Source organism: Vicugna pacos, chromosome 17 (assembly GCF_048564905.1).
Source record: "Vicugna pacos chromosome 17, VicPac4, whole genome shotgun sequence".
Taxonomy (NCBI): domain Eukaryota; kingdom Metazoa; phylum Chordata; class Mammalia; order Artiodactyla; family Camelidae; genus Vicugna; species Vicugna pacos.
Window position 1 is genome coordinate 24,088,542 of NC_133003.1, and position 27,218 is coordinate 24,115,759.

Genomic DNA, 27,218 nt, shown 5'->3' on the forward strand with positions numbered 1-27,218 from the left:
TATGAGGTTTAATGTATTAGGCTTGCCAGATACAGACATGCCCACCTTTTCCCTTAGGACTATGTAATGTACCTGAACAACGCTGCAGTCAGAAGACAACCATCGAGAACGGGTGGGATGACCTTCCTCTTGTGGTTTCCCTGGCCCCATTAGACTCAGAGAGGCTCTCCTCACTGAAGCACCTGAAAAAGTGACCATCCTCAGTGATTATTCATGGCAGGCTGGCCTAAACAGAAGAGGGCTTTGCACTGGGTGTAGAAGATATCCTGCCAGGGCAAGCCTAGAAGGAACTCCAACAGCATATTCATCATCACTCTGGTATCTGACACCGCAGTTCAAATCTCAGCTCTATGTCTACCAGCCCTAGGACCTTGGGCAAGTTACTTAACCCCTCTGAGCCTCAGTTTCCTCAGCTGCAAAATATGAAATGAGATAATGCCCTTAACATGCTTACCATAATGTTTGAAATAGCCAGCATTCAATAAGTGGAAACTGCCAGAATATATTATCCTTAGATAATAGTAATAGGAATGATCACAGCCCTCAGCCAAGGGCAGTACCATTCTCCTGGCTTCCTCTCTCTGTTCCTGAGAAGAGAACACTTGTTTGACCAACAGACTCTGAGCATGGAAACAAATTAAACACTCACCCCGTTGATTTCCTGTCTGAAATCTCCCAAGAGTTACTGTCACTTTGTGAGTCCCTCTTGCTCTCTCTTTAATATCCTCTTCTGCTGATAATATAACTTCCAGATCCAATGTTATGCTGATTTTTTTAAGGCTTGACTAGTAAATTTCAAAAATTCTTCCAAATTGGTTTCCCAAATGGATTACTGATGCTGAAAATTCTTAACACCTCACAGTCAGAACCAATGCTATGTCCACAAGCCATGCCAACAACCTTCAATAGATGAAGGAAAGAGAACAACCTTACCTGAGGGGAAGATCTCTTCCTGAGACTGCTTTAGACGCCTCCTTTCTCTTGCTGATAATGGTCGGTCCTTTTAAAGAAAGTCAGAGTTACTTCCATTCCTACTCACTATTCTTATAACACCTACAATGCATAACGTATCAGCCAGCACTACAGGAAAAGACCTTGCACAGGCCTTTAAAAGAGTGTCCATTTAAACCCAGTTCACATTATAGTTATAGCTACTAGCTAGGAATGATCATAGACCTCATTTCTAGGAAATACTCATTTTTGGAAGGGGAAATGGGGAATTTTGCATTTCCTATATTCAGAATCCTCTTCGTCTCCTTAATTAACTGAAAATGACCAGCCCTGGGACTATAGAATCTGTCCATTTCAATCAAAGCTTCTGTTGAGAATCACAAATTTGTTGCTTTCCAGTGATGGCAAAAAGCAAGGCTAAGATGTTTTAACACAAAACTTCATAATATATGCAGGATTTTACAACCAAAAAGCTTTATAAAAGGTTTGAAAAAAAATCCAACACATACTCCCACGAACCTTTGATGATGGTATCTCAGTGCTCCTCAATCTGCTCGCACACCCACTGATCACTCTACTTTGGTTTTCAGCATCTTTTTGTGTTGATGTGACATCCACTTTTTCAACAGTAAGAAGAGAAGGCAAAAGACGAGAAGTCTCCTGAAACTTAAATAATGAAAAAGGAGGGGGAGATTATCATTTTCATAACATCCACCTCCAAAGGTCCTTTATCAGTAAATCTATATACTTGTCAGTGATTTGCTCTCAAAAACTTCAAAACATTGCATTTTGGGCAAAAGAGACCGTCAAAAGTGAAGGACCATAAACAACAAGTTTATACTGTATAGCACAGGGAGCCATATTCAATATCTTGTAGTAACCTATGGTGAAGAAGAATATGAGAATGAATGTATGTATGTTCCTATGTGGCTGAAGTATTGTGCTGTATACCAGAAATTGACACATTGTAAACTGACTGTACTTCAATAAAAACGCATTTTTTTAAAAAAACTGTTGCTATATGGCATTTTAAAATATATCTCAAAAGTATGAAACAATTAAAAAAAAAGTGAAGGACCATTTAAGAAACTTATAGAGAGGGTGCCTGTGAAAGTTACTTCCAGAAATGAGGTGTTGACACGATCTTATGCAGAAACTGAGTGAGAAATTGTTCATCAATATGACACAAGAGAAATCAGAGATTTACATTAGTCAGCCTGTTCCTTTAAGTCTCAAAATGAGCTGTCCTTCTTTGCTGGAGAAGATAAAATCCTTACTCTGCTTCCAACTCACTGACATTTGAAAACTAGTATTTAGAATCTTGCCATTTCCACCCATCTTCATATGCTTCTTGCATTTTGTATGTACCTTTCTGGCAACTGTTAATCATTCTAAATAGGAATGGAGCTTCCTGAAGTCTATTACCCAAGCAGTGGCATAATCACTTACTCCAAAGAGATCTCTGCCAACCTGTCTCTTTTCCCCACTGTGCTCAGTCTGTTCTCTTTTCTTCTGCCGCCGCTGTCGAGACAGGGAAGGTTCAGACCCAGAGCTGTGTCGCTGTAAACCTAAGTGGATTCTGCCTTGTTTTTCTATAACACAGTCACCAGCAACTTGATCCTTAAAAATAATAAATTGAAACAATTTAAAAAAAAACCACCAAAATAGAATAATTAAGTCTTTTGAACTTCCAAATGGTCAAACCCTCCATATCTACTTTAAAAATTACAAATGAAAGAAGGAACTGTCTTTCTCAAAATGAATACTTATTTTCAGTGTTGACAGATAAAGACAAAATGCTGACATCAGTTATCTATATATTCTGGCTTTTTTTCTTTTTTCCTAAATAAAATTATTACTTTAATTAAAATACGCAGATTGTTATTAACCTGAACTACTGGTGTTCAATTTAGTTTTTAAATCTTTTTATAAATTTTAATAGTTTTCTATCCAGAAAACTAACAAATATTTTAAATGAAATCCAATTTAATACACACATACTTCCCATAAACATTAGTTATCTGGATGTATTCTAAAAAGCACCATGAAAAGACCATTGAGTTTAGATGCTGATGGAGTCATATCCCCCCGAACCTCCGTTTTCTCATCTATAAATGGGTATAATGCCTCACACACACTGCTGGAGGATTAGAGAACATAGTACACTATAGTGCTTAGGATATTTCTAGCACATATTAGATGCTCAGAAACCAGAAGCTACTACTAGCAGTAGTAAATATCAAATAAATTAACTTTAAAATTATAAAGACCACCAACGATTCAGTATTTTATTTGAATAGCTGGTTTTAGAAACTAATGCATATCAAACATTAAAATGAAATTGCTTCTTACATTAATTTTTTAATACAATTTTTGACTATCAGAATACCTAAGTTTTCAAGTAGATGGACACTGGTAATTGAGTATCATTCAATCCGCACATTTTTATCAAGAGCCCACTATGTGGTGCATTTTAGAAAGAAAAATGAACAATGTGATATGCTAGTTAAACAAGGAAACCCAGATAATAAACAATGACTGATACAATTCTGAAGGGTGAAATAAATGTTTCTCTGCTGGTATTAAGTATAGGCTATTTAAAATAAAGCTTACATATAGAAGAGTAATTGAACAAATGACTTAAGGAGTTTCTCCATGAAATCCAATTGGTCCTGAAAAAAACTTCTTACACTTTTATCAACAACAACAATAATAACAACAACAAAAAAAAAAACAACAAAAAAGAGGAAATGCTGGATATGACATTCTATCAAAGGAAATAAACAAAAAACCTGTTCTAAAAGCCTGGCATAAGAAAGAAATTTGGTCAAGAACAAGACAAGGATGTCCACTCTTATCACCTCTATTCAGCATTGTACTAGAGATTCTAGCCAAGGCCATTAGGGAAGAAAAGAAATAAATAAAAGAAATCCAGACTGGAAAGAAAGAAGTAAAATTATGTCTGTTTGCAGATGATATGATCTATATTCAAAAAATTCTAAACAGTCCATTATAAAAAAGATATCAGAACCAATAAATGAGTTAAGCAAGGCTGTAGGATACAAGGTCAATACATAAAAATTAATTGTATTTCTATGCATAAGCAATGAACATTATGAAAGTGAAATCATGAAAACAATTTCATTTACAATACTATCAGAAGGAATAAAATATATAGAAATAAATTTAACAAAAGAAGTATAAGATTTATATATTTAAACAATAAACATCATCGTAAGAAATTAAAGAAGACCTGAAGAAAATAGAAACATAGCCTATGTTCATGAGTTGGAAGATATATATTAAGATAGCAATATTCTACAAATGTTCTACAGATTCAATGAAATTCCTGTCAAAATTCCAGCCTTTTTTCAGAAATTGACAAGCTAACCTTAAAATCCATATGGAAATGTAAAATAGCCAAAATAATATTGAAAAATAAGAATAAAGTTGGGAAACTTAAATTTCCCAATTCCAAAACTTACTACAAAGCTACAGTAATCAAGATAGTGTGTAACTAACATATAAAGATAGACAAATAGATGAGTGATACAGAATTGAGAGTATAAAAATAAATCATTATCTTTATGGTCTACTGATTTTCAATGAGAGTCTCAAGAAAATACAATGGGAAAAGAATAATCTTTTAACAAATGGTGCTGAGACAACTGGATATTTGCATACAAAAGAATGAAGTAGAATCCTTTCTTCACATCATACACAAAAATTAATTCAAAATGGATCTCCGACCTACATGTAAGAGCTAAAATTATGAACTCAGAAGAAATTATGGGAGAAATCTTCACGACACCAAAACCAAAAGCAACAAAAGGAAAAATAGACAAAATTGGACTTCATCAAAATTTAAAAAGTGTATGCTCCAAAGGACATGATCAAGAAAATGAAGACAACCCACAGGATAGAAGACAATATTTTCAAATCTTACATCTGATAAAGGACTGACATCTATAATTGATAAAGAACTCTTGCAACTCAATAATAAAAAGATAAATAAACCAATTAAAAACAGGCAAAGGATTTGAATAGTTATTTCTCCAAAAGTAGGTACAAAAATGTCCAAGCAGCACACAAAAAGATGCTCAACATTAGTCATAAGGGAGGTGCAAATCAAAACCACAGTAAGATACCACTTCACACCCACCCTAGCAAGAATTAAAAAAAAAAAAAAGCAGAAAATAAACATTGGTGAGAATGTGGAGAATTTACAGCTCTCACACAATGCTGATAGGAAGTAAAGTGATACAGTTGCTTTGGAAAACAGTTTTGCAGTTCCTCAAAAAGTTAAACATTAGAGTTACAATATGCCCCAGCAATTCCACCCCAAGATACGACTGAAAACATGTCCACACAAAAACTTGTAAATTAATGTACAAAGCAACATTATCCACAGTGAAAAGTGAAAACAACCCAAATGCTTATCAACTAATGAGTGGATAAATAAAATATGAAATATACATATGATAGATTTTATTTGGCAATAAAAAGGAATGAAATACTGGTATATGCTACAACATGGATACAACCTTGAAAACATTATGCTAAATAAAAGAAGTCAGATGTAAAAGGCCACATATTGTGTGATTACATTTATGTGAAATATTGAAAATAGGCAAATCCATACAGACTATGGTTGCCAAGGGCTGGGGACAAGGAGGACTGGAGAGTGACCAATATTGAGTATGGAGTTTCTTTTTGAGGTGATGGAAATGTTCTGGAATTAGATAGTGGTGATGACTGTACAACTTTATGAATATACTAAAAACACTGAATTGGTACTTAAACATTTTTTTAATAATTACAGAAAAAATAAAAGAAGCAAATGTGAATATAATTTGACAGTCAAGCAGAACAAGCAGGACACCTATAATTTTATCTATTAAGTACTAAGGATTCCAGTGTTCAGAGAATACTTTAGACTATATTTTGGTTTCAAACCAAGGAGTTTAAATAAAAAGAGCATTACAGTTGTACTTTTCCATAAAAACAAAATCTTATTAAAAACATCTGAATATAAATATATAGAATAGTTTTATATGTGTATTTATATATAAGAGGATGTTAAATATGAAAACATATATAATATATAAAATTTAAATATATATAGCATAGATTATAAAATACAGTCAACAGACATATTAAATGCATTTTTAAACATTTTACACATAAAAATGTGAAGTTAATCAAATATTCTGGCTTTCTCTCCAATCCTCAGCTATTACCATGCTTCATCTAATTAAGGCTTCTTTCCAAATTCAAGTAGAAGATAAACTTTAAATTTACTCAGAATAGTCTCTTAGTATCAAAATCTTTTTGTTCCATTCCTTTCCTTTTCTTCTTCCTTCTCCTGTGGTTCCAACACATAATTTTTTAAATTCCATAACTTAAAAAATCAGATCAATCCACTTTCAAAAGCAAGAAAGAATATTATATTATCTAACTGTTGGAAACTGCCCATCCACTTGAAGGACTAAGGAAGAATGTTATAGAAAAAAGAAAAAATACACAAATGGTAAATGGCAAGTACCCTACACCAGGGCAGAGAAGGGTCCTATTCTTTGGCTTCTATTAAGTTTAAACTCTTACATGGGAATAACTGATTTTCCTAACACTACAATTAAAAGCACAACCAATGAACACAATGCACACCTTTGTAAACACACTTTCCGATCTTCTCTCTAAAACCAGCATCTTGTGCTTATCACTCACCTGGTCCTTTGGTAAATTTTGCTCTTTGTTTAGGGGCTGCAGAGGCTTCACTGGGACATTCCCTTCTCCAGAGACATTGTTAGAGGACCCTGTGGGAATTCGGTTTCCAGGTTGAACACTGGACTTAGTGTTATCCTGCAGCCTTTCCTTCACTTGAGAAATGTTACATTTACTGTCCAGCTCATTAAAGACATCTAAGTGTCCTGGTTGATTCTCTTGAAATAAGCCGTCGTTCACTGAGTCCCTCCTTTCTGCAGGTAAGATGTCAATATTCACCCTACTGATCGTGGCTAGTGAGTCTGTGGTATTGCTCACGTCTGGTTTGCAGGTATGGCCTTTCAGACCTGTAGGTGTCTTCAAGGGGCCAACGATTATGGGTTTTTCCTGGGATAAACATTTGTCTTCATCCTGAGTGAAAACATGCTTCCAAGTTATTTTATCACTCCTCACATCACATGCAAAAACTAACTCAAAATGGAACAACAGGTTCCTCAGAAAATTAAACATGGAATAACCATATGACCCAGCAATCCCACTCCCAGGTATGCACCCCCAAAACTGAAAGTAGGGACTCAAACAGATATTGGTGCACCAAGGCTTACAGCAGCATTATTCACAATGATCAAAAGATGGAAACAACGCAAATGTCCATTAGCACGTGAATGGATAAACAAAATGTGGTATATACATACCATGGAATATTATAAAGCCTGCTAGATGAAATAAGCTAGACACAAGAGGACAAAAGTTGGATGATTTCACCTACACGAGTTACCTAAAACAGGCAAATTCACAGAGACAAAAAGTAGATTAGAGATTACCAGGGCCTGGGAGTAGGAACAATAGGGAGTTATTGCTTAATGGGTACAGAGTTTCTTTTTGGAATGATGAAAAGGTTTTGGAAGATACGGTGATGGCTTCACAACACTGTGAATGTAATTAAGAGCACTGAATTGGATGCTTAAAAATACTTCAAAATGGCAAATTTTATGTTATATATATATTTCACCATAATAAAAAAAATTTTAATGGATCAATAACCTAAATATAAGAGGTAAAACTATAAAACTCCTAGAAGAAAACACAGGCATACAACTTCACGACCTTGGATTTGGGAAAGGATTCTTAAATATGAGCATGGGCAATGAAAGAAAAAAACAGATAAACTGGACTTCATCAAAATTTAAAACATTTGTGCATAAAAGGACATCATCAGGAAAGTAACAGGACAACCCACAGAATGGGAGGAAATATTTGTAAATCTTATATCTGATGAGAGTCTAGTACCCATAATGTAGAAAGAACTCTTAGAACTCAACAATAAAAAAACCAATTAAAAAATGGGCAAATGACTTAACAGACATTTCTCCAAAGAAGGCATTTAAATGGCCAACAAGTTCTATGTCATTAGTCATTAGGGAAATGCAAATCAAAATCAAATGAGATACTACTTCACATCTAATAGGATGGCTAGAATCAGAAAAACAGAAAAAAACAAGAGTTGGCGAAGTTGTAGAGAACTTGGAATTTTCATGGATTGCTAGTAGAAATGTGAAATGGTGCAACCACTACGAAAAAACAGTGTGACCATTCCTTAGAAAGTTATACATAGAATTACCATACGACCCAGCAATTCCTCTCCTAGGTATATACCCAAAAGAACTGAAAACAGGTACTCAAATAAATATTGTACAAAAATGTTCACAGCAATAGCCAAAAGGTGAAAACAACCAAATATCCACGAATGAATGAATGGATCAACAAATTGTGGTATATACACACAATGGAGTATTTTTCAGACAGAAAAATAAATGAAGTATTTATACATGCTATGTGGATGAACCTCAAAAACATGCTAAGTGAAAGCCAGATACAAAAGGTTACATACTGTATGATTCCATTTATATCAAATATCCATAACAGGCAAACCCAAACAAACAGAAAACACACTGGTGTTTTCTAGGGGCTGGATGGAGGGAATGAGAGGTGACTATTTAATGGGTATGGGGTTTCCTTTTGGAGTGATGAAAAGTTGTGGAACGAGACAGAGGTGATGGGTGCACAATACTGTGAACATACGGAATACAATTAATTGTTCACTTTAAAATGGTTAACTTTATGTTATATAAATTTCACTTCAATTAAAAAAAAGTCAAAGTTATTACAGAACCAACTCCATAAATATTTTAATAGGCCACTTTGAGTAAAGTGGGCTAAATTAATCACCACTGGTATTCTTTCCTTAAAATACAAATTAATTACACAACAGAATCTCTAGTGAAGCCTAATCATTTCACATAGAATTAGTTTACATAACCTATCATTTTAATAAGTTTCTAGAATATATATCCTTTAAAAAGAAACATACCATTATATATGTTTTGGGGCCCTCAGAAGATTGTGGTAGGGGGGGAATTACTTCATGATTTGATTCAGTGTTTCCAGAAACCACTGGAGTCACAGGCTTGGATTTAGAGCCACCATTTTTAATATTATTTTTGGAGGTTTTTCTTTATGAGGGAGAAAAGAAAAAGTTATTATCAATACAGTGAAGATTAAAGGTTTCTATGTATAAAAGGAAAATGTGCATAAGTATTACACTCCCTTATAGAATTGCTCCATTTAGAAAGAAAGGTCTTCTAAAAACCAGGGGGCATTCTACAAAACACATGACTAGCAATCTTCAAAAGCAATCAAGGTCATAAAAAACAAAAAAAGTGAGAAACTGTCACAGACGCAAGTTGACTAAGGAGAAATGAGAACTAAATGTAATATGGTATCCTGGATTGGATCCTGGAACAGAAAAAAGACATTAGCAGAAAAACTGATGAAAGCGAAATACAGTCTAGAGTTTAGTCAACATAAGGAACTAATGTTGTTTTCTTAGTTCTGACAAATGTACCTTGGTAATGTAAGACATTGATAGGAGAAACTGGGTGAGGGGTACACACAAAGTCTCTGTACTATCTCTGGAACGTTTCTATAAATATAATATTATTCCAAAATTTTATATCTATGAAAAATTGCCTCACAATCAGAAGTACCAGGATAATTTTCAAGTTTCACATTTATATTAATATCACAATTACTTTGCCAAGTGTGAGAGTACAAATGATTGGTACACTCAGCTTTGACTTGCAGAATAAATGTATACAGGAGTAATGTCCCCAGCTGTTTAAGTGTGATAGTTTACAACTCAGCTAAACCTCTGGAGAATTCAAGGGAGCGCACCAGAGCTGCAGAACGCCAAAGGTCTGTTTGGTGGGAAGTTATAGGCAATGTAAACAAAAAGATGATCCTTCTTTATCCCCTGGGGACTCTCTAGCTTTGCCTCCCAAATTTAACATGTCAAAAGGCACAGACTGTGATGGTCTCATCCAGCTCTAAGTCTTAGCAGCTATTTAGCAAAAGTAGGCCCTACAAGTCAAATAAAGAATTCTTATCCCCTTGAGAAGTTACAGCAGTGAATAGGGAACCTTATAAAAGCTCTCTGAAATTCGGCTACTGTTCTTAAAATGTGGCTATTATCTTACATAGTACATAAAGCAACAGGCTTCTTAGACAACCGCTCATTTTAATAAGATTTCTGAAACATAAAGTCCTCTTAATAGAATCATACTCAATATGTCTCAGAACTCTGAGGAATGTGAAAGGGATTCTCCAAAAGTTTCCTTAGATTTCTGATTTTAGCAACAACAAAAAAAATCTCAACACTTGTCTAATCATTCAATTCTACTTCATGTTTTAAAAAAAAAACTCACTATAAATTAAAATGATAGAAAATGTTATGAAAATTATAGAAGCCACCCTCTTATATTTCATCTACTTAGCCCAGCTATTAGCAAGGGAAGTATCTTACGCCTTCGTGGCCTCCAAAAACAAGGAGATTTGGTGTTTTATGTAAGGCTGCCTCAGGATGCTCCTCACAGAAGGTCTTTCTTCAGGCCTTTTGCTCAGCATGGTTCTTATCAGTTCTGCCAGCTCTGGGCTATAATCTTTTGGCATTGGTGGCAGCTACAAAGAGAAATAATACCACAATTATGACTAATGGTCTTGTGAAGCAAGGTAAAAGAAAGCAGAGGTCTCCCAATATTTATTTAAAAATTATTATCCATAGAAGCAGAAAATACCAGTTTATGTGTCCTGGTTACAACAGCAAGTTGTAAGATTATAAAAGTATATCCTTCAAACCAGTAGTTCCTTTGAGGATTCTCTCCTTCAGAAATAAGAGTAGGAGTTTCTAAAGATTTATGTACCAGGATATTCACTGCAGTATTGTTCCTGTAGCAGGGAACAACTGAAAACAATGTACGTGGCCACCCATAGGGTACTTGTGGAATAGAGTATGGTACACCCTTGTAGTAAAATACTAGGCAGCCTTTAAAAAATAAAACACTTACATGTATGACCTAGAAAGATGTCTCTCGTATATTTAGTCCAAAAAGCAGGTTGTGTATCAGTGTGTGTAGCCCGATTCCACTTCAATCACTTTTTTAAGGTATATATGCATATATACACCCAGAGTTATGTCTGTATAAAGACAGAGGAAAGCCGGGAAGGCTACGCACCAAACTGTTAGCAATGGAAGTTAAAAAATTAAACAAGTCTTGGTGCAATATTAAAATCAGTTTGTGTTTATAGTTTTAAAACTTAACACTGCAGAGGGCAACCAGCCTCATGAAATTAACATACAAAGTTGGTCACTCTAGCATCTATACCACAGACAATGCTTTATGCAATTTTTAACTGGTTGCTAGTGATTGTGACAATTATCAAAGGAGCAAGAAGTTCAAACAGAGTAGACTCATTTTAAATGGGGCTTAAAAAATAACCATAAACTGCTTAGAAGAAGCTACCAATAGTCTCTCAGAGCACCGGCAAATCCTGTGGCTACCAGGTAGTGGTTTTCAAGAAGCCAATACTTCAGAGCCACTGAGCCACCTTTATAAATTAATATTAAAAAAACAATCAATCCTATCTCTTTCTGTTCAACCTTCCCCACAGAAGGGACCCTTCATTCTTAACTGTCCACACAACATCCAATGATTACTCCCTTTTGCCAGTAGCTATGTACAAAGCTGCATTAAATTAACCTTGCTCCAAATATGAAAAACAATTAGTTCCAGAACTCTTTACCTTTCCTTCAATAATCCGATAAACTAAAGAATTCATGTCTTTTGCATTAAAGGCATGCTTCAGGGTAGCCATTTCATAAACACAGCATCCCAGAGCCCAGACATCAGACTAGAAAATAAAAATAGTAAGTGGTTAAATATCAGAATGCCTTATTTACTTTTTTCCTCTTTTTAAAAAAAAAAGGCATTTGCCTTAAACCAATTCAGAGAATTCTTCTGACTATTCTGATGGGTTCTGAAATTATGAATATTGCCCTAGAGACGAGGTGAGCTGGCGTACACAGCTCAATCCTACCTTGTAGTTGTAGGGTTTGTTTGAGAACAATTCAGGGCTCATGTAGTAGGGTGTGCCAATGAGGGTGCTAGCCATGTCACAGTGGTTCTCTAGCACTCGGGCGATTCCTAGGTCGCCCACTTTGATGATGTTTGTTCTTGTTAGGAAGACATTTTGAGTTTTCAGATCTCGGTGAAGGATGTGTTTTTCATGTAAATACTGAGGACAGAAATAAAATTTTATTAAATATTTACTTATTTATTCCTGAGTTCTTATATACCATCAACAATTGTGTAACTTAAAGGGCCTCAGTTACCTACACATCAAAATACTGTTTTATAATCTTTAAATAAAAAGTCTAATTTACAACTTTCCAAAGTAAGAAGTTCCATGCATTACTTTGCCCAATTTCCTTCCAACTGTTCCCTGGTGCCTTGACAACTATACCATTTAGCATTATATGGATCCAGTTTAAAAATATGCTTACAAACTTCCTCTAGAGGCAGAAAGACAACTTATACAAGGTTGGATGCACATCCCTATCAGACTCATGAAATCTTCAGCATAATACATTTTCAAATATAACAAGATCACTTTTATTTAGAGAGGGTGTCTTAGGATTTAAACAACAAGGTCAATTAATTCTGGGTAAGTCTGCCCAGCTCCAGAGTGGTATTTCATAAACAGTCTCAGTTCTGAATATGTGTATATTAAAACACAAACATGTTTCACATTTCCACTCACTCTACATAGCAGGGTTAAAGCCCAAATCCCCAGTGTAGGCATATTCATTAGCCCAACCACCTTCAGTATGACATAGCTGACCAACGATAGCAATGTTATCAACAATGACAACAAACATGGTCATACCAACTCAGGGCCCTTTACTATACATATTAAATGAACAGAGAACTGGCTTCTCTGACAATCAGACAAAATCCATGTCTGCTTCAACACAGATATCACTCATTCAGAAACATTCCAATGCTACAGCAAGAGGGACTAAGTCCACTTCATAGAGGGATTTTTAAAAGAATACATTTTTTTTCCTGTAAACATTTGGGGAATTATTTTCCTAAAATCCACCAGCCATCCGCTTGTCACCTGGGAGCAAGTGGGATGCTGTGAGTTCTGACAGTACCTGCAGAGCCATGGCAATCTGAACAAACCACTCCACCACCTGACTCTCAGGCAGAAGCCTCCCCTTTTGTTCTTTGAGCTTTCGGTACAGATCACCTCCTTCACAGAAGCCCATGACGATGTACAGCAGACCGTCCCCTCCTTCCCACGACTCCTTGTAGGTGACAATATTAGGGTGCTTCAGCTGGGACAAGAGCTGAGCTTCCTGTTCAGCAGCTCGCCGCTCCCGGCTGGAGGCATTTCGGAGGTTCAGCTTTTTGATGACATACTACAAGGAAAACACGTGTTTTTACAACATGCAAACAAACAATATTACAGATTCAAAAGTATTTAAGCATTCTCCTGAGTGTCCTCAAAACCAAACTTCTGGAGCCTGCCACATAACTTACTCATTTTGTTATTCACAAAGCACAAAACTGGGATAAAGATTTGTTATCACTCATGATACTTTTTGCAGATTAAACTTATAGCAGGGTGGGGGGGATGGCACAAAAAATTATACCTTTCCCTCTGTATTTTACAATTTCATTAATGGCTAAAAATGAGTCCAAGTTAACATACCACTGAATCAATCATAAAATCTGTAGTAGAGATTCTTTAACCTCTAAGTTCTCCCTACAAAGATGCATATAACATGGCTCGAATATACATCTGCAGACAAAATGGGTCCATGGATTGCACTGGATACACAAAAGGATCTGTGCCCCAATAAGGCTAAATACCACGTATCCTCAACATCCAAAATTATTCTCACTTAAAAAAAAAATCAGTATCGTCCAACAGACATACAACTCATTACTTAACAAACACAATCATAAATGTGCTTTGTAAAATGTAAACTCCTGCTCAAATCCAATGATCCCCTCCCCATTGCCTACTGAATAAATCTCTTATGGCTGAGCTTGTGTTCAAGGCAGAGTGATCAGTACCTGAGACAAGGAAAAATAGGCCAGAGGCCCTTACACTTATGGGGACATCTCCTCTCAGCTTGTCTGGGGCAGTCGCATTGTCCTGGTGTAATATTAATAGTGCTTCCTTTCAGAGGAGTGTCCAGTTTGTACAATACATTATACAGTCACACTATTTATAAACCACATTAAAGAACTGGCTCATTACTCTGAGGGTAATGGGACAAAGTGCAACATCAAAGGCAAATTTTAGAATGATCACTGAGACTGCAATGAAAGTGATGAATTGGAGAAGGGCAAGTCCTGTGGCAGGGAGGGCCAGCAGGAGGCCATGGCCATAGCTTAACTAGAGATAATGATATTCGGGATTGGGGAGGTACCCGTGGAAATGAAGAAGAGGCCAGTTGGCTAAGCAGACAGACGAATAGCGAGTGGGGTAGGGTAGGGGAAGGGAAGGGAGGATCCCAGAATGACTCCCAAGTGCCCAGCTTGGGCAACTGGCTGGTTGGTGGTGCTCCTCCCCGAAACAGAAACCGTGAGAGCAGGTTTGGAGGGAAGGTTGATGAGCCGAGTTTTGAGAGTCCAGCGGTCCCCAGGTCAACGTAGTACAGGGCCTTCACTGACGGAGAATTACTGGCCAAGGGCCATTAGGTCCTGGGAATGCATGCTCTCACGGAATTGTCAGGAGTGACGGGAAGGTATGCACCGACTAGTGCCACAAAAAAGAACTTCAGGGAGTTTGGGGGCACATATGACAGGAAGGCCTGGCCTAGTTTTGGTGGTCTGGGACGATTCCCCTGAGGAAGTGCCATCCGAAATGCGTCCCCTTCAGATAAGCGGGGCCCAGCCTTTGGACCGCGCCGTCGGCGAACCGCTGCCTGCCCCCGTCCCCTGCCGGCCCCCAACCCCGCCGACCTGCCTGCCGTCCTGCCGGTGCCTCACGAGCGTCACCTCCCCGTAGCTGCCCCTGCCCACGACCCGTAGGTAGCAGTAGGCGGTCAGGGGCATGATCCCGGCGCGTGCCCACAGTCGGGATACGGCAGCAGCGGCGGGCGGGGCGGTGAGCAGCAGCGGGAGGCCCGGCTCATGCCCGAGAGGATACGGTGCAGGCGGCTGCTGAGGCGGCAGGGCCTGGGCGCCAGACCACAGGCCCAACCCACGGCGACGCCGCTGCCATAGCGATCCCGGGGGGCGCAGCCACGCGCATGCTCCGCGGCCCGGAGGACCCACCACAGAGCCGAGACGCCAGGCGGCCAGAGCGACTCGGCCGGGCCTGCGCGCGCAATCTGGGCCTCGGTTCCATTGCCGGAACTTCCGGTTTTCCCGCAACAATAGCATCATGAACGCTTCCGCTCATTGAGCGTTTACTTGTTATAAGCTCTTTGGAAGTATTGTTCATTGCCTCCGCAACTATTTACTGACTGCTTACCAAGTTTCAGGCCGCCAAACCCTTGCCCTCCAGGAGCTCATATTCTAATGGGAAGGGACGAGGGGGGCACTAAATTCTTTAATGTTTGTTATATTTGCTTTATTACATCCAGCAATCCGTCTTATTTTTCACGCACTGAAAGATAAATTGAAGATACCAGTACCCTTCATCCCTAAATACTTAAGCTTGCATGTTGAAAACTGCAAAGAACTCTCAGAAGAACTCCATTCAAACCTCTGCAGTAGTGACTGGACCAAATTCTGGCATGATTTCTAATAGCTTAAGGCAGTTTCCCTAAGAGGGGCCGCCCACCTTAAAAGCTCAAAGCCCACCTGTAAAAGCTCAGAACTGCCAAGAGAATTTTGTTTGTTCCAGCCAATACCTCCCTTACCAGAACAATTACCTTAAAAAGCTTAAAATTATGAATCCATCGTGTGTGTGTGTGTGTGTGTGTGTGTGTGTATTCCTATAACTCAGGAGTATCTTTCTTAAGGACCTAAAATCCAACCCTTTGAAATGTGTTTTTTGTCATTGTTTTGTCTTTTGCCTATATCCAAGAACCAATTTTTGCCCGGTTGGGGACAATATTGCCCCTGTTGAGAAAGAATAATATAGAGCATGCTTTTGTTTAAAAAAATTCAACTGAATAAATTTCAAAGATCTTGTGGGCCTTATTCAACATGAATTGGGTAGCATACCATTTAGCAGATAGAAAGGAACTCTGAGGAGCTATACAAAATGAAAGACTTTTATAAGCAGAAGGGAGTATAGAATAGGGAAGTCATACCAGTAAAAGGTGGGTTGGTTGTGGGAAGATCACTTTCCTTTAAGGCACTTTAATAGTGAGGCAGATTACCTCACTAGTGCTGACTAGGTAATTCATGATTGACTGGTTTAAGATTCCATTTCTGGGAGAAGCAGAAACTGTAATTAAGTGTCAATTTGGCAACATGGGTCTTAGCATAAGTGACCCCATTTGGGGCTTGTTTTCTTGTTTTCAGCAATATCCCCCTTTTGATCAGACTCTCAGCTTGAGAGATGTGATCAAAATTTAAGCCATTAGTGCTACTCCCAACTACTGCTCTGAAGTTTTCCCAGTTTCTGCTGATCCTGTGTGGTAGTCACAGGTCATGATGTCTTTATGCTGAATATCTCTGTGGTTTTCACAGTTGACAACTTCAAGTTCATGTTCTTTATTGCAGTCATTCTCTTTGTTCCTCTTCTGACATTCTAGTCTTAGGGAGGTCATTTGTATGGTGGTTGGCAGCTGCATTCATCCAGTTAAAGCTTTTGAGAGAGTACAAGAAGACAATCTGATTATTATAAGCAGAATAACTCCCAATGTCTGTAGTGCACTTTAGAGCCATGGTCTCTAAGACCCAAACCAATAAAAATCAAGTCAGTCAAAAAGAGACCCTGTTGAAGGAGTCATTTTCCTAACTGGTTTGTTCAGCAATCTTATGTAGCTGAGTCTCAACTTTCCCAGAAATGTTAATCCAGGTGCAGCAAGTAATGTTGGCCACAGTACAGACACCTCCATGCCCAGCTAAATGATAATCAAAGGCTATCACATTATCAAAAACTACTTTGGCCTGAGGGTCTAGGGACCTTTTTGGGGCAGCTATTGCTTTAGCAGCAGATTCTGCAATGTTTTCAAGAGTTAAGAAGAGATACCTGATCACAGCCTCACTTGGAATTACTCCTAGCCAAGGGAATCAAAGGAAACTAATTTTGATTCATGAATGCCTTGTGTTAATTCCCATTTGAGTCTGTGACTCAGGACTGGAAAGGTGACAGCCATGGAGACCAGTAAAATTTAAGGGTCTGTAGACCACACAGGCAGTTTTATTCTGGCTACCCTTCCCTTGTGTCCCCTTCTTTGTCCAGAGCCTGGATGCAAGTTTCCCCAGGTTTGGGGCTGTCAGTCAGAGACAGGGAAATGGACTCCCAGGGTTACGATGTCTGACATGATAGAGACATGTCTGACATGATAGAGAGGTGGCTGAGTTTTTTCCTGAGAAACTGAGGCATTGGAAATCAGGAAGAAGTTTGTGGCAGGCAGAACTACAGAATCATCAGCATGTGGCAAGTCTAACAGTTGTTTGGATTTTGGATTACCTCCCTTTGAAGGGGCCTGAGATATCTTTCCATGCCATAGCAAAGCAGAAGGTGGACAAAAGAATAATAAAGACCTTCATGATATAAGAATTAGGAAAAGGATGGTCAGAGAGGGAAGGAGGAATAGAAATTGTCCTTAATCTAGTGTCTTGACAGGAGGAAGTCTACCTCAATATTGGCCACTTCTTTTTCTAGTCAGTTTGATTTTGAGGTCTCCAGCTGGTGTGCACTTCAGAATGTGAAGGAGCCCTTTTTAATTGGGACATGTGGATGCACTGTTCAAGTCCCTGAAGTTTGGCTGCCATCTGAGTAGTGAGGAGGACCTGATATAGTCCCTTCCAAGGAATTCAAGGGCAGTCTTTGTTTTTAGTTGTTCCAAATCAGAATGGTAAGAGAGAATTGGAAACATTAGTTTGGAGAATCTTAGCCAGGTATTTGAGGAAACAGAAAAATTCAGGATCCAGTCCAGTTTATAGGCATGTACTACAACCTCAAAGACAAAGGGTTAGGATCTAATACCTAATTTTTCTCTCTACAATCACCCCATTTCTTTTAACCAAAGATAATCAGAGTAAAGCTAATACTCTTGCATTAAACGTGCATGGCTAGTTATGTAAGTGCAGCAAGAATAGTGATTGGCCATATAAGCTCTTTTAAAGATTGCTTTACTGGAACTTTCATAAGGAATCTTAGATTGAATGCTTAAAATCCTCTGAGGCCAGGGAGTCAAGAAGTCATCATCAGATTTTTACCTGCAGTATCTATAGTTAGGATGATTTCCTCTCTTCTTGTGGTCCCCCCAAATATCCTGTGGTTCCTAGACCTGCCAGGAAGTGACCTTCCTTAGTCACCTGGTAATGCTGCCAGGAACTCTGTGAGCAAGATACCAGGTAGATTTTTCCAAGCAGTCCTTAAACTGTCTGGTCATACATGAGTCTATGCACATCTCTCTGAAATATGACAGTCCAGTCAAAGCCTTGGTAATATAGCCAATGGTTTCCAATTGTGTCCTGTTATAAGGAGAATAGACTTTTAAATAACTTATACAAATAACTAATTATATTGCCAATCATTCTTTCTTTACCTGCTTTTCATACACAGTTGTTTCCATTCATCCTCGTTATTTCTAATTAGTTTCAATTACATATATTAATTAGAATTCTTAATCCTTAGAATCCTATTTCTAGTGAAAACTACAAAGTAAGTAATCATGGACTCTCTTACACTAGCATTCTTACACATTTCATAATTTTTAGGATAATATCCTTCCTTATAGTAAATTTTCCAATGTGGCACTAATCAACCCAAATATATTTAGGGTTTGGTTTTTTTTGTTTGTTTGTTTTTTGTAAAAGGAAACTGAAAGTGGATAAATCTATGTTCAGTTGAGACAGGAAGGAAGGAGGCAGGGCATAACTATTAAAAGAATGAAGAGGAGGACACAGTTATTGGAAAAAACAGGATACAACAAAAACTGGCTGGAACCAGCTAAAACCAAGAAGACACCACAGATGGCCCAGTCATTAGCTCATTATGCCTTTATTATAATATTAAAAAAATCACTCCCCTCATGACATGACAGGTACCATGACAGTTCTGGGGCTGACCATCAAAGTGGGGAGTGGTCCAAATCCTAGGAATCCCTACCCCTTTCCAGAATAGCAAGAATATTCCTCCTACTCCTTACTGTATGAAATTACCCAGTCCATACAAACGAAAAACCCCATACCTGGGGGCCCCCTTGCCTTCTGAGACAGTCAATACTCTGTGTAGTATGTACCTCCCTGAATAAATCTGCTTTCACTCTACTTTGGCTCACTCTTTAATTCTTTCCTGCATGAAGCTAAGGACCCTCACTAGGCAGCCGGGCCCAGGGACTCCTGTGTGTCTCAAGATGTGATATTTTCTTCTGTGCATTGCAGTGATTAATGTTCCAGTATTTTATTTTTATTTGAAAATGATCTAAATATTTAATGGATGTCCATTATTTAACTTATCTCAGTGTAACTTTAAGGTTTTAAGTAACCAAAAAGATTCTGGAAACTGTTTAAGTAGATATAAACTATAATTATTGCTGAAACATTTACCTAAATATTTTTATCCCACTTACATCTATTTAATTCACTTGTTCTTAACAAGTCATGAAAATTTCATCATACCAAGTTGCTTTTCTTGCTGACAAATTTGTAACAGGAACAACATAAACTTATTTGACTACTGTACTCAGAATAAAAGTTGTATGCCTGTATTATTTTTAATGCTAATAACTCTGAAGACATACTCATTTTAATTAAACCAACAAATTTAAATTAGCTTTTATTTACCAAAGATTATCTCTGAGCACATGAACCTCAAAAACATTTGGATTACTTTCTATATTTCTGAGAGTTTTAGGAATCCTTAATTCATATAAGTGCTTGTGGACAAGGAATGTTGCTTATCATTCCAGTAAACGAAGAATGTTGCCTGCTATTACAGTTCTACAAGGATCAAGCCATTAGCCACTGCAGCCCATGCTGTGCCCTGAGGGGAATTCAGGATGGAGAAAAACTGTGCTTTGGATCCTGGCATTAGACAGTTAAGATGCATATCTAAGGAATAATTTCAATAAACCTGGATTCTTGTATCTTCCCATACATAGACAAGCACTCAGATCATTAACTTGAGATGTCTGTTCTTTGTGATTAGCAATAATCTTTGGATATTCAACTACTGTCTTTTTTCCAGCAAAAACTCCTATAGATCCTGGCTCCTCCTTCACCTCTTCAGAGCAGTTCCTCAGAGCTATCTGAAAGGATGTTGCCCTGGCTAGAGTCCTCAGTAAGATCCCCGAATAAAACTTAATTCATAACTTTAAGGTTGTGTTTTTCTTTGGTTGACATGCTTAATTTCTTCTAAGTCAATTAAATAGAATTCTTTTACAAATTAATTTTGACAATACCTTCTTAAGATAGAAAAATACCACACATCTACAGCATATATCTGTAGACACATATAAACATACAGACTGATGTAAACAGAGCTTATAGCTTCTGTTCTAAAATTTTAGCCATGGATCAAGTATGAATATACAAAGTTAGTTATAAAAGAACTTGGAACCAAATTGTGTTTTTGGTAGATGGAATAATTTAAGGTTACCTGCTCAGATGACCAAAGCTTTTTACTAGTATTTGTGGAGAAGACACAAGATTTTCCATTTGCCTCTGTTCCACATAACCTTTTAAACTTTTGTTTTCCTTCTGATAAGAGTTATCCCCCAGAAGTTTGCATTTCAGAGAGATGACCTAGGTAAGAACCCCTAGAGAAGACCAGGTATGAATATTTACATCTCAAAGGCACAGGGAAAGAATGTAAGTTCCTCCAAGGACTTTTGTTTTCTAAGGCCAGAATTTTTACAATATTTATAAGCCTTTTGAGATAAGGAGAAGAGGGATTGGTTAAAAAAAAAAAAAAGGACAGGTGTACTGAATTTTTTCTGGAGCCACATTTCTGATTTTGCAAAGATCTGTAAGGTAGGGATAATTTATTTCAATTCCTTGAGGAATTGAGTTGCAACTTAAATGACATCATAGATTGATCCACACATCCAACTCCATTTCTCTCAATTTGCTTCTTTCTATCAGGGAGAAGATGTTCAACTAAGATGGAAATCAAAAGTATTCCTATGTTCTAGATTTAGAGCTATATGTCTTTGAAGTATTTTAGTAAATCCTTCCACAAAGGTTTCAGAAGTTTTTTTTGCTTGTTTGTTTTTTCTTTCCCTCTGGGTACATTTAGCTTAGAGAAGGCCTAAACAAATTTCTTATCAGGCTCTAAATATCAGCTTCCAGTTTGGCCAATATCTAACCACAGAGCTACTTTGGGGAAAAAAAAAACAAAAAAAAACTCCTTTAAAAAAATTTGTCAATTTTCAACCAGGACAAACAGTAAAGGCAGGTACAGCATCAAGTTTTATTCTCTCTCTGCTACAGACAGAAATTCAGGAGAGTGGAATCTGATAAGAATTCTCACTCTTCATTGACTTTATCAGTTTTCTCAGGATCCCATCTTCAGGCTCCAGTTATCTCCCAGAATTTCTCAAGGTTGTCTAATAATTTTAATTTTAATTTCCCCTAGGCTGTTTAAGGGAATAAAATTGCAGTGTACTAGAAAATCCCTCAGGAGCCCTGTCAACACTGGGAGGAGCCCACAAGGGGGGCCCTCCTTTGAGGGTAGATGTGGGGCTATCTGTAAGGCCACTGACCTGGTGGACTTTTGTTTATGGTCTTGTAGTCTCTTCAGAGTGGAAAGTTGCCTCAGAGGTACCCAAGTAAAGGAGCATAGAGGGCAGCAGTAAGAGTTGCCTCAGTCTTGTATAGTCTTTTCTTTTAAGTGCCTCTCGTGCCTTTGATTTTTCATCAGCCTTTTGCAATGAATCTTTCAAGAAGCGATTATGGAATTTTGAAGATTTTTGGAGGTTTCTGTATGCCAATTACAATAGGTATCCTATTCTGTTTGATTTGGGAACCCTTGCTTTCAAATGCACTTCTTAAATAAATGCTCTTGTCTAATTGGACCCTTTCTCATAATGACCATTGTAATTCTAGATTCTCTTTGTATGATTTTGCCAGTTTTGTAGATATTTACAGCTTCCAGGGCCACGGTTCTTAGATATTAAATAAGCAGTTGTACCAGTAGGTGGCGCACTCAATTATTTGAAACTCGATCTCATTTTTTTACCTAAGCCTTGGGTTTCTTGGAGCCAAATTAATACCTGAGAGGGATGTGCTGTCAGGTTGGAGACTGTGTGCTGTTTTACAGTGTACCTCGTTGCACAGAAATTTTCCTGAGGTTCGCCAGTGACTTAGTGCCAATCTAACCCACGGTTCCATGACCAACTTATTATAAGACTGTGGTGAGTGCTCTAACAGCCTTTTTTTTTTCCCTAACCATTTTTAAGTGCTCCACCTGTGCCCATCAGTTCTGTGGCATTTAGGCTTCTGAGATTCCTATTAGCAGTAGCCTTGGCCTCATGTGCACATTAACAGAAACCAACAGTAACCTGGTTAAGATTGCACACCACCAGCAAATCCCAACGTGGAACTGGGGACTGGGGAAAAGATTGAACTGTTAGAGCAGGCAGATAGCTAGATATGAGCAGAGAAAGGGGGACATAGACCAAATGGCAGGAATTGGGCAAAAAGGAGGGGCACAAGCCAAATGCAGGAAAACATACATCATGTAAGCACCAGGGGCTCCTGGGCAGAGAAAGAAACGCAGGAATCTTTGGGCTGATAAGGGGCCACACCTTTTGGCCTGGAGACCAACAAAGAAAGATCAGAAAAGGTAGGGATTTCCAGGGTCAGAATGTAACCTTTTGCTCATTATGCCCTCATTTCAATAAAATTAGCCTTGCAGATCAGAAGTACCCATCATGCAGCGATGCCATGACACTTCCAATCCAGATTAAATAAGGACAAAAGTCTCTCCTCCCTTTGGGAAGGTGGAGTTGGGATGATAATCAGGAAATATGACCCCAAGCCCTTCCGTCTGAAATGAGTATTCCGCCCATTCATTTTACACCCTATGTAACTAACTTGCCAAAGAAACTCAGGGCAGCTGCTCACATGAGTCTGCCTGCCCTCCCCTGACAGTGTACTATCCACCCTTTAATAAATCCTTACTTTTCTTTTCTTAACCTCTATGTTTTGTCTCTGAATTCTTTCTGTGACGGGACAAGAACCTGGAACACTGGTTGGATCCACCAGTAACAGAACCAGCAGACCCCAACAAACGAGGACTGTGGACTGGGATTCCCCTTAAATGAAGAGCTGTGGACTAAAACCAAGGGTAGAGGCTTGAGCTGTGGATGGAGCCATCTGCTAGCTCAAGCTGACCTGCTCTGGACTGGAAAGCCAATTAAATCAGGAGCTTGACACAAAAAGAGTGGAGCTCAGAACCAAGAGGAACTTACCCATGGCCCTTGGAAATGGTGAGAAAGAGAATGCAAAGGGTTGATGGGTACCAATGCTTGTATTTCTTGTTGTCCCCAAAGCCATCAGAAGTTTCCTTTGGATCCCACCACTGCCACCAAATCTGCTAAAAAATAAAATTAAACTGAGTGTATTTCAAAGATCTTACTGGCTTTATTAAATGATTCACAAATTGGGCAGCATCCTATCTAGCAGACAGAAAGGAACTCCAAGGAGCTGTACAAAATTAAAGAGTTTTATAGGCAAAAGGGAGTGGGAACAAGGAAGTTATAGAAGCAAAAAGTAGACTGGGTGTGGCAAAGTCACTTTCCTTTAGGGGATGAGGGGTCTGTCAGGCAGATTACCTCACTAGTGCTGATCAGGTGATTTCTGATTGCTTGATTTAAGATTTCCATTTCTGGGAGAGGCTAAAACTGTAATTAACTCCTTTTGGTGACATAGGGCTTATCATAAGTGACTCCATTTGGGGCCTGTTACCTTGTTTTTAACACTATTACCCTGGAAAGTTAATTCATGCCCCTTCCCAATTAATCCCCAACCCCTTCCCAGAGACAGGTACACTCGTTCATTTAATCCTTACATCAACCCTGTGAGGCTGGAACTATTATCCTCCTCATTTTACACTTAAAGAAATCTCTGGGAAGTTAAGAAACTCAAAACAATATTCTGGAAGCCTCAGGGCTTGCTCGTTGCTAAACCCTCTGTAATCACTTGGTCCCACTTGTCCCCAGGAAAGCCTCCTGGAAAATGACCCAGATTCCCTAAATGCTTTTCTTAGTCTCCACCCATCCCTCTTCCCCTTAGCAGCCTTTACTCCTCTGGGGTATCCTCTCCTGTCTTGTTTCTAGACCTTTCCAGGTTCTTCCACCTTCTCTGTCTACTCCTGTTCTCTTTTGTGTTCTCATGGTCCCCTCAGATTTGAGGTTTTGCAAGGTTCTGTGCTCTGCTTTTAACCTCTCTAATTTGCTCTTCATCAAATCTATCATTCACTTGACAGACATTTGGAGTGGGCCCACATGGTGCAAGATGGGTGCCCTGCCCTGGAGGCACAGAGTGAACAAGACAAAGTCCTGCCCCTGTGGGGCTTACAGCTGAAGAGGGAGAAGGCCGTTGACCAAACAAGCATACTAACAAGTTATCATTGCCGCTGTGAACGAAAAATACTGCAAACCACATCAGTAAACAAAGAATGCTGAAGCCATCAAGTCATCAGCCGCTGCTGCCATCCCACAGCAAAGACCAGCTGCAGCCCGGCCTCTGCAGCCACTCACAATGTTGCACTCTGAGGGGACTCAGAATAAGAAAGGACAGGATACTGGCCCTAGATAGCTAGGTGCTTGTCAAAGGAATGAATTCAATGAGCCCAAATGTTTGCTTCCTCCCATATATAGAAAAGTGCTAAATACTTTAACTTGAGATATCTGGTTTTCTTAAGTTAATAAATAATCTTTTAATGTTCCAACTACCTGGTCTTTGTTGTAAAGCTCCTATATATCCTAGCTCCTCCCCTACCTCTTCGGAGCAGTCCCTCAGAGTAATCTGAGAGGCTGTCATCCTGGGCTGAGTCCTCAGAATTGTCCACTGAATAAAACATAACTCTCAACTTTAAGGTTGTGCATTTATTTCAGTTGACACCGCTGAGGGCAATGCCATGCAGAAAAGTCACCAGGTCCAGCCTGGACCTCCAGCAGAGGTTGTCTCGAGCAATTATTGCATGAGCTGAAGTTTGAAGGAAAATTTCTTCAAGGCAGAGAGAGCAACCATGTGCTAAGGCCCAATGGACTTGTTTTGTGACTTCACCTCCACACTGCAGTGTGAATTCCCTGAGCACTAGGCTGGGCCTGCCAGCTTCAACACCCCAAACCCAGCAGTTGGCATGGGGTTGGCACATGGCAGGTGTGAATGGATGAACCAGGGGCTGATGAATGAATGGGTGAAAGATTACCCACCTACATGGATCAGGAAAAAGCCTCTATGGCTGCAGCTGAGAGTCACAGAGGGCCACGGGCTGGGTGAGATGGAAGGGTCAATAGGGGCCAGACCATGGAGGACCTGAGTAGGTATAAGCAGTAAATGAATTAGGACACAAAAGATGAGGAGAAGTGGGCCAGGTGCTAGTCACTGTTAGCGCTCTGCATACCCTTTCTCCTCCCCAGGTCATACAAATGTGTTTCTAGCACCTTCTATGAAGCAGGCTGGGTACTAGCCATCTCCTAACAACCCAGTCTTGATCTTGCCATGTACTTGCTCAAAATACCATTGTTTCCTACCCAAAGAACAGGTCACTTTCAGACCCATCCCAAACCACTTCCCAGCCTCCCTCCCCACTCTCTTCACACAGACACCTGAACCTTTCCCAGTGGCGCTTCACACTTACCCATCTGCTTTTCTCTTCCTGTCCCCCCACCCTCACTTCCTTCCCAAGCGCAGCTCTGTTTCCCAGACACCTCCTCCGGGAGCCTTCTTCAAGGCCCTGTGGGAGATGGGCTTCACCTCTTCCAGATTTCTACAGCTTCCTCAGGCTCCTCTTTAGCTTCTGGCCACTCCTGGGATTCACTGGGCTTCCTCTAACTTGTCTGACTCATTTTCCCAAGGCATCAGCCCACTGAATGCATCAAGGCACTTGAGTTTTGTCATTATGGTCCCTGGCACTGCCCAGCCCAACACAGGGCTCAGTCGATCCTGTGCAGGAAATCAGCAGAAACCCCAACGTATAATTTCATGTTGAGCCCTCTCATCTTCCATAAAGGCCAGAAAACAGGCCAGAAGGGCATTTCTGGCCTGGGGACAATAAACCTTTTCCCAGTAGTTGCTTTGTGAGACAAAGTCCAGGACAAGCAAACAGATCAAACAGGCCTCTGAGCCCTGTCACCATATCGGGGTCATGGCCACCAGTCTATCCTAACCAGGGCCACAGAGTAGATTGACCAGGGGTCATGTCTGTCCAGTGTGCTGAGACTTATGAGGGTCAGGGAGGGTTTGTGCATAAAAATTAAGAAATTGCAGGTACGAGATGAGTCTCTAGGGTCTTTGACTGCTTCTCTCTTCTTCCTAATAATGCAGAGGGCCTACCTGTCGTTAACAGAACAGGCTTGGGCCTTGGGGTCTGAAAGGTCTGAGTTTGAATACCTGCTCTTTTACTTGTTGTGGGACCAATGTCCCAGGGACACCATGAGGATAAAATTAGATCATAAAGGGCTTAGAGCAACACATGGCTCATAATCTGCTCTCCATCACAAAAGCATGGCATTCATCTTTGTCTTCACCATACCTGCCAAGCACCCCTGCCCACAAAGAACAATGAGGCTTACTTCCACTCTTCTTTCCAAATCTGGGCAAGAAGGTCCAGAGAGGTAAAACAACTGTCCTAAAGCATGGGTCACCAATTATGCACCCATTATGAACTACTAGAGTTGGTGCCATCAGAAAGAAGGGTGTGGGCAGACACGTTCCAAGCCACTGTGTCTCCTTCCCGGGCCAAAGTGGGACCGTCCAAAAATTTTGCTCCTGCTTAAAGGATTTTGAAAGTAACACCTAATGAAGCTGAGAAATCCATTTTTAAAC

General features: G+C 39.2%; 1 protein-coding gene across 4 annotated transcripts in view; it reads right to left on the reverse strand.

The window, feature by feature from the left end:
- The window catches only part of NEK4 (NIMA related kinase 4), a 40,888-nt gene extending 15,180 nt beyond the window's left edge, over positions 1–25,708 (reverse strand). Inside the window, exons 1-12 of one of the 4 annotated variants that reach the window (XM_072941471.1) lie at positions 25,604–25,708; positions 23,636–23,760; positions 13,229–13,495; positions 12,109–12,306; positions 11,815–11,922; positions 10,538–10,692; positions 9,047–9,188; positions 6,679–7,086; positions 2,401–2,571; positions 1,471–1,617; positions 934–1,000; positions 73–182 (exon numbers count right to left, since the gene is read on the reverse strand). In XM_072941471.1, the coding sequence (XP_072797572.1) occupies positions 73–182; positions 934–1,000; positions 1,471–1,617; positions 2,401–2,571; positions 6,679–7,086; positions 9,047–9,188; positions 10,538–10,692; positions 11,815–11,922; positions 12,109–12,306; positions 13,229–13,342 (1,620 nt within the window). In that variant the 5' untranslated portion in view covers positions 13,343–13,495; positions 23,636–23,760; positions 25,604–25,708. Of the gene's footprint in view, positions 1–72; positions 183–933; positions 1,001–1,470; positions 1,618–2,400; positions 2,572–6,678; positions 7,087–9,046; positions 9,189–10,537; positions 10,693–11,814; positions 11,923–12,108; positions 12,307–13,228; positions 13,496–15,050; positions 15,396–23,635; positions 23,761–25,603 lie in introns of those variants that run through there. The other 3 variants (XM_072941469.1, XM_006196541.4, XM_072941470.1) reach the window with 3 other exon arrangements.
- Between the last annotated feature and the right edge of the window lie 1,510 nt (positions 25,709–27,218).